Here is a 9,961-nt window from a genome sequence, read left to right as displayed (position 1 = left end):
ACTCTTCAACTTCATTTCTGGCAAAAAAAAACCGTGCATCTTCTTGACTGATTCTTGAATCTCCGTTTTGGTATTTGAAGCTGTGTTTTTAATCCCTAACAGAAAATAGTATGTACCAGGTTTTATTTTCGTCAAAATTCTTGTTAGACGTCTGCTGTAAAATGTTTGTTGCTATGGAAAACTACGAACCAACTATCAAAAATACATGGACATTCAGCATTCTGTCTTCCGGTCTACATGGAACTCTTCTATGTTTTAGCTATACGCTTGTATAGTTAAAACAAAACTGTTCTTGTTCCGTTTTCAGTTATTTGTTCGAAAACATTTTCTTCTGTGTTTTATTAAAAATTGCATCAATAACACAGGTACTAGATTCTAAAATTCCTCAATAGTTTCCGTCGCACGAAACAAAAAATACGCCTCGTATTGTTTGACAATGTTGACAATGTTGCTAGAAAAGTTAAATTTATACATTTTTCAAAGCTTCATATGCCAGTTCGTATTCCTAAATACTACGTTCTTACAATAAGAATATCACAACAATGGTTGTCACAATGTTCCAGTGTGTTTTTCAATAACATTTTGTTGAATACTTTTCAAGGAAAACTTCACAGTTTAAAGATATAACAATACTAAGTAACCAAATAAACACCCAATATGCTTTCACAATTGTTTGTTGATTATGGAGAAGGTGCCGTAATGTACCGCATATTCACACCAAATAATCCCACAAACAAACAAATAAATAAATATTACGCTCTTAATTATACAGAATAAAAATGGGCTGAAATTGCGTTCTAATAACGTGAATCAATGTTATTTAGTTATTATAAAATCCATATATGAATAAAAGAAAAAAATCAATAATTTTATATCCGCGGATTAAATCGAATTAAAATCAATTTTAGGGACATAACTTCTTTAAAAGGATTATTTTGATCTATTTTGCAATTATGCATTCAACAGGCCTATCTATATAAATATGACATGAACGAGAATCCCTCAGAATCCGCGTTAGGTGCGTTGTGGAGAACCGACGAATCAAATGTCTTTGTAAACGAAATTGGCGACACAGACGTATTTCCGAAAGTTTTAATGACTGCAGAAAAACACACATCTATTACCAGCATATCAATCATATCGAAAGGCACGTGGATGTTTAATGCATAAAAGTGTAAGCCTATGTTCACTTACGATCTATCTATTATCGATTCCTGTGTCTATCCCACATATTTGAAAAATAATTGTTTTAGTAATCATACATAGTAATAAATAAAATAACGATAAAGTAATAAAATTAGTCATTTTAAAAGATATTTTGAAAATGTTTTAAAACTGGTGCACACAAATGACAGGATATTTCTGGACAGTCACAAAATCAGAAAATAGACACAGTGTAGTGACGTAAGATTGTATATAGAATGTGTAGACAATGTTTATTTTAAAAACACAGAAGGCTGAAAATAATTCAACATATCTTTGACAAATAGAACAAAGCATCGGGTAATTTAAAGCTATATGGTTAGTATATTGAAAGTATTTCTAAAAATTGCTATAAATAATACAACAAATGAGAACGCATTCATTGAATTCTATTATTTAACTATTCAATGTTAGAGTATTCTAGCATTTGCTACCTGAGCCCATTACATTGATGTAAAAAACGAAAGGAGTGTTGCAAAAAAATAGTAATATTATTTTGTACAAGACGTTGCGCTGCCCTGCACCCAGTGCTATCTGAGGTTGGCTGGAGGCCTATTCACCCAGTACTGGATAAATGGTTGGACGATCGATGCACGGACGTTTTATCAGTGCAATATTTTTCTGCATAATTATTGAAGCAGGAAATTTTTGCGCAGAACCGGTGGGTCTCTTGACAAAAAGTGCAATAGTTAAGATAATTCATGTGCAATCAACATTCAAAGTTTTACATATCCGTCTTTTGCATATCCATTAATCATGTTATTGTAGCATTATTATTATTGTATTATTAACGTTATTAGTTATGCTAATCAATACAGATCGTACATAGTACTAAAGTAAGTTGTTACATTCTTATTAAAAGTTCTTATTGTTTCTAAATATGCACTGATGTGATTTGATTTATATCTGTGTAAAAGATTCAGCCTTATTTTTAACTACACGTAGCTTGTTAATAAGTATATGCTAAATGCATATCATAACATATGAATAGAAGATATTATTCTGAATATTATACCATAGCAAGTTAGTTAGCTAGTTTGTCATGTTCCCATGAATACAATATGATACATTATTTATTTTTTTATAATGGGATGAGCGGGGTGCCTCTCAAAACATTATGAATAAAAAATAATAATTAGCTTTCTGCTTAAAATGTGTTTTTCATTTGGTAACATACTGACTTTTTTAACAAATGACTTAATCGTCAAGTTAACATTATGAAGATTTTAAACGCTATCAAACATACAGGCATTAAATCATCTCATAGACGCAACACCTGGAGCAAGATCTTAATCTAGGTTTCCCTGAATGTTGCACGTTGCACTTAAGGCAGAAGTGTGTTTAAAGTTACAAAGTTATAAAGTTAATTGAAATTAGCACTAATTAGTACAAGGAAAATATTCAGCCCTTTCGCCATATTCTGCTACAATTTGAAACTTCAGGAAGATGAATTCAGGAGCAGTAATGGAATAAGTGAACAGTGGTGAATTAATTGTCATTTTTCTAGCATAGATACGATTTAGGCTAAATGATTAATATGATCAAACCAGCTGTAAAGTGCCGATCTGTCTATACTGAGCCCACCAGAAGAACTCATCTATAATCAAGTTCATAACATAATTCTACTGAAATTATTAACATTACAAGAAATATAATCACACAACAAAAAGAACCCACCTGTCTAGTCATTTACACTGGTGAAAAAAAACAGCCACAAAGAGAAATAAGGACTTAAACGTGACATTTTTTAAGGTACGCCAGCTGCAGAAAGTACTACACCACCAAGTAATCTTAATTTCCAAAGGATTACAATTAATAAAGGACAATCAGGGAAAAAAAATCAACAATTAGCTATTGTAATCTTCTCTGAATGTTTATCATTTGGACTAACCTCTGCTAATGAACTATTATAGAAGTGATACTAAGGTCAATTTCTACAAATTAATGCTTTCCTATAACCCTCAATGCATAATTTTATCAGTTGTAAGAGAACATTTTCAACAACATATTGCAAACTTTAAGGTAAATACAATCATCTAGCAGAAATATTGCTTCTGTGAAATACAAAAAAACACATATGATCACTTTTAGTAACAATCATATGTGTTTTTCCAAATTATTATGCAATGAGCCTTTACTAAATATTTTAAAGATTTTTTCTTCTAATCATGGATTTCAAACTACAATAAAAAATAATATAGGTATTACCACCATGATTGTAAATAAGTAATATATTATTCAGCAAGCGATATAGAGCTGAAAATAAACAAATAACCATCACTGAAATATATTGCTCTACATGGAAGATTGTCAATGAAAATGCAGAGTAACACTGGGGACATGAGTTTGGCACAGAAAGAACATCTGTTCAGCATTCAGTTGGGTGGGGGGGGGGGTGGCGGGAGTTTTGGTGATTTTTCTCTCAACACTGCCAGCTGGATTTTGGGGGCATCTCAAAAACTGAAGAAATCACTCAATTAGAAGACAAATAATCTGCCATTCCAGATTAGTGAAGAAACCGCTAGAAATATTAATATCTTACCTGAGATGCACATCAGCAGCAGGTAACTCATTTCCGGACACAACTCAAAAACACAAATCACGTCAAAGAAAAGTGAAGCTTCTATTAAATGACGTCTCTGAAAGAAAACGAGTTAGAATCTAGACAAGTGATCCTCACGCTACATTTTTCTCTGAGAGTAATATCTGAGAAAGTTTGATGCTTGTTGTGAAATACCTTAAAATTACTGCAGATGAAACCTCAGTGCATGAACACGTGGTTCAGCGAGATGAAGATGAAAATGAGATTGAGGCATCTTGTTCAGACCATAAAAGTGTATTTCTTCTGGCAGTTTACCTTTCAGTTCCAGATGAACGCCTGAAGCTAATCTCTTCCATATCTGAAAGTTTCTTGCATTATCTAATGGAAATTTTTCCGACCAATAAGCTTAGCTATAGCTGCTCTGGCATGCAAAGCACATATTTATTTAATTCTGACCTCATTTAGCAGTACAGTGTATATTAGTGTATATTTCCAGTGTCTGTTTGTTTTATATAGAAGTGTATATATATAGGATGGACATCCTGTTCAGCACTGTGCTTCCAGGTCCTGCCGTGGCCAAGGATAAGTGGATGGATGGATATTTATATATAGATCTTCTCACCGAAAGGATAATTAAGCTCTTGCGCATGAGAGATGATAAAGGGTTTCATTAAAGCTAAGACTGAGTTCCAAAGCATGTGTTGGAAGCTTTGCTTCAAAGCACTTAGTTTACATATAAATCATTCAAGTGCCCTCTGGAAACAAAAGTAAAGTTCCCATGTTACAGTTCACCTATTCATCCTTTTTTCAAAAATACTATGCTAAATCAGCAAAAGCAATAAAGTCCCTGTATTAAACAGGGCTCCAAAAACTCCTACATTTACTCTTCGAGTTATCGTGTGTGCTACATTTTAAAATCAGAGGTATTGCAAATGATTCAGTCCCTGAAAAAATATACTAGGAAAAATTCTGAAGGTGTGCTTTTTTATGTTAGTAAAGCCGGTTTTGCAATGTGGCATCAGGGAATGCAAAACTAGACCATGCGAGGTTTCCCGTAGCTCCCTAAGCACAGGGGGCGACACTGAGCCGGACCACTCCTTCGGTGTGCAATGTGTGCAGGAGTTTGAACTCAGCAGGCAACTGATGGGACTCCTGCCACTTGGTGGTAAACTTGGCCCCTTTCTTGTCAAAGTAGTGGTACGGGAGTCCCTTGCCAGAGATTGGATCCCAGCCGAACGGCCAGAAGCCAAAGAGGTGAAGTTCCTCACACATGGCTGAGGCCAGAGTGTACATGAGGATCCCCGTGCTCAGGCGCTTGGGGGAAAGCTGCTTAGTCTTCCAGTAGCTGTATAAGGGGATAGGAAGATATTCCACAATGACAAAGGACACTTTTCTCCAACGGGGTAACTGTGACCCTAATAACGGGTAGCAGAAATGGACTGTCGGCATAGATGTGTTATATTTATGTTCCCACAATACATTTTCAACTGAATGCGTTTTTTGAAATAGCTCAAGGTAATACGGCTAATGCGACGGAACACGACGCAGCTCTGTGACACTGATCATTCTACAGTATAGTCACCGTACATCTATATCGCTCAGGAGATTTACCAGATTGAACAATAAGCCTTCATGAACATTTATATACAGGGATGGATAGAAGGAGATAAAATGTGATTACTGCTGTCCTGTATATCATAAAAAACATAAATTTTAATAAGATTATATAGATTTTACTTCAGGTAATCTAAATCATTAATACTCAGTATTAGCAATTAAATGGTGTTTTATAATTTGCTAGAATATTATAATGAAATAATAATAGTAAAATCATGTATGTACACGTGTCATTGCAAATACAAATTAGACATGGTGTCAGTTAGTGTAAGTCTCAGTTTCTGTGTGAAAATGACATTCGAAGCCTTACCTATTGATATAGTGCATGATATTGCCTGGAAAAGCAAGCTGGACATTCAACTGGTCCTTATGCTCGATGAAGAAGTCAATAAGCGTCCGTGTGACAGGAGCGGATGTGTGGAAGAAGAACGCGGGGATCCAGAGAATTGCCCCATCTAGCTTTTTTAACCTAAGAAGGAAGTTGTTGCGGTCCTGGATCGTCAGCAGGTTGTTGTAGTACCTCTCCAGGATGCTGGGGTTGAAGGTGGTCATGTTTGTTTTGCGTCCAACGTCTCTGTAGTAGATCTCTGTGGGGGCAAAGTTGCAGCGAAAGATGAAGTTGAATTTGTCAATCTCAGGCCCGCACTGGCTGCCCGTAAGGATGCCGCTGTTTCCGATCACGGCACACACGTTGTAATGTTTGTTCAGGATGGGCGAAGAGTCAGGGAGCAGTGACTTGAAGTTACTGCTGATGGAGAAGACATACTTGTGACTGGAGTAGTCATAGTGCATCAGTTGGCCCACACGCACCCTGTCCTTAGTCAGGGAGAAGTTATTTGGCACATCAACGTAATGAGAAATTTCTTCCCTGCAAGACATACAAGTAAGTTAGGCTCCGTTGGCATTGTTTCGTGTCGTAACGTCTCGCACCGTCAAATGTCAACATGATCACATAAGTCATCAATCAAACTGGTGGTAAATATTAGGACTGCTATACCACAACACTACAGTCGTTGACTTTTAGTAAAAAAAAAAAGCATAAAACATAATCACAATGCAAATTTGGCATGAGAAAGTTTGAGAAGGTCTGGACAACCTGTGCTGCATGATCGCTGTCTGGTTAAACTTCCACTCCGTAGCGCTTTGCATCTCCTCCGTGGTGGTTAACGGGATGAAGGACTGGTCCAGGAACTTCAGTGCAAACTGTGTCCTGGAGAAAAAGACCAAGAAAAGAGATTAAATTAAATCACTGACCAACTACTTACATCAGTGATTCTCTCAATTAATTAATTTAATTAATTTTCAATTAGTTCATTCAATTACTTAGTTAAATATTGGCAGCTATTTTGAAATGTGGAAATCCTGATCACAGTTTCAAGCCTTTATTGCTTTTGTTATTTTTTATAATTTATCTGAGGTCTGATTTTGTCTATTCACCACCTCAAGAAGGCCCTCATGTATAAAGGTGTCAGTAAATATATGCATAATAAGATTTCTTTATATGATGACTATACATTATATGTAACAGCCGGTGCTCCATGTTAATACTTGAAGTTTCCCCCACCAAGAATAAACTTTTCACTTATTACATTTTACTGGCATTTTCTGACACACAAGCTAACATGCTGCTGTATTATGCCAGTTAAATCAAATTCAAATCAATTTATTTTTATATAGCGCCTTTCACGAACAGATTTCACAAAGAAATGGAAGAAATAAAACCAGAAGACAATGGAGGAGAGAAAGCAAAAACTCCCAAGTAGAGAGGAAAAAACCTCTGGGGGGGGGGGGGGTGGGCAAGGTCAACTGGCAAGCCTCCCCCTCCCTCACCAGGCATGTTAACATTACAGAAATTCCTATTAGTCTTTAAAACTAAACAAGATACCAAAAAGTGTACTTTGATTTAGATGTTTAAAATTGCTTCCTCCATAGAACTTGTCCTTCGGAGAGTGAAAATGATTAGTTCATGAAAATGACTTTGGCAGAGTATCAGCAGCAAGGGGAACTAAAACGACCATCGCATTACTGCTGACACAGCATTCTGGCCTCGCAGTTTTTATGATAGAGAGCGAAATTTGTGTTCAGTTGGGGTATATTTGATTTACCTTCTAGTTTCTTTAAATCATTCATTCAGTAATTATTTATTCCTTTAGCGGAAAATAAATATTTTTAAAATTATCCCGTAGATCCAGAAGTCTAAACTGCATTCATCGCCAATAAATGATATATACATATCTGTTAAGTGAAATCCTTTGAATTCCCTAATTCAGATGTTACTTTCGCTGTCATATTTAATCCTGTAAGTCTGATCCAAAATCTCTTTTCCTTTTTCTTGTCTATCCTAAATGAGAAGGTCATCGCACTCTGAAACGCATTCAGGAAGGGCAAAACTCCAGGAACATTGCACTGCAGACTGCAATGCACTTTTTCCCAGCAGCAACTCATTTAATAACTTCGTGAACTGACTTACGCCTCTAAAGTGCAGATAAAACAGCTTCACATATGCCTATATAAATAAACAGAAATACTTAACGTAGCCAAAACGTTTACGGCTTTTCCACCATCACTTACCGAAATCCAGCATGAAACATATACATCCCCGTCGCATGTGAATATTTCGGGGCTGTGAAGATATATATTTTTTTAATTGACACGTAGCTGAGGAAGGACAAGATGAGCAAGACCACGCTGAACATGGAGAAAACCACCGCGCTAGCGATGCGGACCATCTTGGCGTGGCTGCGAACTGCCCGGCAGACCGAAAACCTGCGAAATAAACGGTCCCAAACAATCCTACACAAACCCGGTTAAATAAATGCTGATGGCTGAGACTGTATCTGGTCGCGATGTGAGCGAGTCCCCGCATTGAAGTCCTCCCATTGCCGCTCGCATCTTCAGATAAAACTGCCGTCGCCGGCTGCTGGATTAATGGTTCAGTTAGACTGCTGCGAATTTACGTGAGTTCCGTGCTGTACTTAAAGGAGACTGAGCCGAAAACCCAAACCCGTTAACAAAAGGGTGGCTTTCCGGTAGGTTTTTCATTAACAGTAACGAAACTGATTACAAAATTGACCAAAATGGGCGAGTTTATATGATATTTGCAGCAACAAGATTGTCATGATAATGAATGGTGGTTGACGGCTGTATATTACGCTTTATTGAACTCTCCCCCCACCACCTTGGAAAAAGAGAGAATACTGTACTTGTGAATGAACATTTGCAGTGTACTTTAGGATGCGTGGTCATGGCTCAGTCGAAGGCAGGATAATGTGCTGGGGAAAAGGGACCAGGTTACAATTAATCAGCAGCTAAGTTGAAATAATATATAAAATGAAAAATAATTGCAATAAGTGTTTCTGGTTTTGTTTAATTAAATACTATATAAACATGTTATTCAAGGACCACTTGCTTTGATATTGATGATGATAAAATTACAGCATAATTGCCGCTAAACGACTGTAATTACTTTACAAGATTTTAAGTGATCAGTCAGCTGCATCTTTATTGTTGAGCTTGAAATTCACAAGATTTAAAGTTTTAAATCATGACATTTTGCTAGAGGATTTTCTCTTTCTGTAGGTATCAGCACTAGTGCAGCAAAGCGTATGGAGACGGTCGCTGGGACGTAGGTGAGCTGAGAGGACAGGCGCTATACTAGACCTGACCACGCTTTGGTGCCTCTGTTAGATAGACCGTTTGATCAGTTATTTGGAAAGGGGGGGGTCTGGGTGGGGGTATCTGCCTTAAAGACTCCACTGAACATCTGTTAAGCCAAACTGCATTAAATGATCATCAGTTTTCTGCTGTCATGTTTCTCCGGAGGTCTGGAAGGAAAATTACGGCAATAATTAATGAGAAATAATCCGAAAAATGCCAAAGCAAGAGTGGACAGCATGCTATTTCTAAAATCTAGGTTTTGTCTCACTTGTATTCTTTATACATTCAGTTTACTTCTAGTCAAATAACATAGCTAGGATTATAAGCTCAGCTAATAATCAGCTAAGTAATAATGCCAAAGCACAATGCATTCCATTAATCATCGTGAATAATTTAATATGCTATACTTTCTATTAAAAACGGCACCAAACCTCACACTTGATTGGACCTTATCAGCGGCTTGCCAGCTGGGTCTGAACAATATTCGACATGCCTTTAATATGGTACCGGGATGTCGTGCTTAGAGAACCGTAGACCTGAAGTCCTTACGAATTACCATTCTCAGGTTGTAGTCTGCTGCTGGGAATTCAAGGCTTATGGCTTAAGATTTAAATATCTTTTAAAAATGAGATGTTGTCTGAAATATTTTTGCATAATCTTGTGCATTCGCAAGAGCTTGGCTGGATGACAATCTCTGTGATACTGGGTATCTGTGATGCTGGGTATCTGTGGTATCTCTGTGATACTGAGTATCTCTGTGATACTGGGTATCTGTGGTATCTCTGTGATACTGAGTATCTCTCTGATACTGGGTATCTGTGATACTGGGTACCTGTGGTATCTCTGTGATACTGAGTATCTCTCTGATACTGGGTATCTGTGATACTGGGTACCTGTGGTATCTCTCTGATACTGGGTATCTCTGTGATACTGGGTATCTGT

The 9,961-nt window shown here is 36.9% G+C and overlaps 1 protein-coding gene across 1 annotated transcript; it reads right to left on the bottom strand.

Moving 5' to 3' along the window:
- Window positions 1-1,306: 1,306 nt before the first annotated feature.
- Window positions 1,307-8,297, bottom strand: LOC125746898 (sia-alpha-2,3-Gal-beta-1,4-GlcNAc-R:alpha 2,8-sialyltransferase-like). Its single transcript, XM_049021510.1, has 4 exons — window positions 7,934-8,297; window positions 6,459-6,572; window positions 5,673-6,230; window positions 1,307-5,090 (listed from the first exon to the last, which is right to left on the bottom strand). Exons 1-4 carry the CDS (start codon window positions 8,089-8,091, stop codon window positions 4,808-4,810), a joined length of 1,113 nt encoding a protein of 370 aa, XP_048877467.1. The 5' UTR covers window positions 8,092-8,297; the 3' UTR covers window positions 1,307-4,807.
- Between the last annotated feature and the right edge of the window lie 1,664 nt (window positions 8,298-9,961).

The sequence above is a fragment of the Brienomyrus brachyistius genome, chromosome 7 (assembly GCF_023856365.1).
Source record: "Brienomyrus brachyistius isolate T26 chromosome 7, BBRACH_0.4, whole genome shotgun sequence".
Lineage (NCBI taxonomy): Eukaryota > Metazoa > Chordata > Actinopteri > Osteoglossiformes > Mormyridae > Brienomyrus > Brienomyrus brachyistius.
Note: the sequence above shows the minus strand (reverse complement) of the source record. Positions and strands in the feature narration are given on the sequence as shown.

What these genes read in the sequence shown, in the direction of transcription:
- LOC125746898 (XM_049021510.1), bottom strand. Translation starts at nt 8,091, where the DNA reads ATGGTCCGCATCGCTAGCGCGGTGGTTTTCTCCATGTTCAGCGTGGTC. An exon ending in ATGTTTCATGCTGGATTTCG is followed by an intron (nt 6,573 to 7,933) that starts GTAAGTGATGGT and finishes CTTTTTCTCCAG; the next exon opens with GACACAGTTTGCACTGAAGT. An exon ending in ATCATGCACTATATCAATAG is followed by an intron (nt 5,091 to 5,672) that starts GTAAGGCTTCGA and finishes CCCCTTATACAG; the next exon opens with CTACTGGAAGACTAAGCAGC.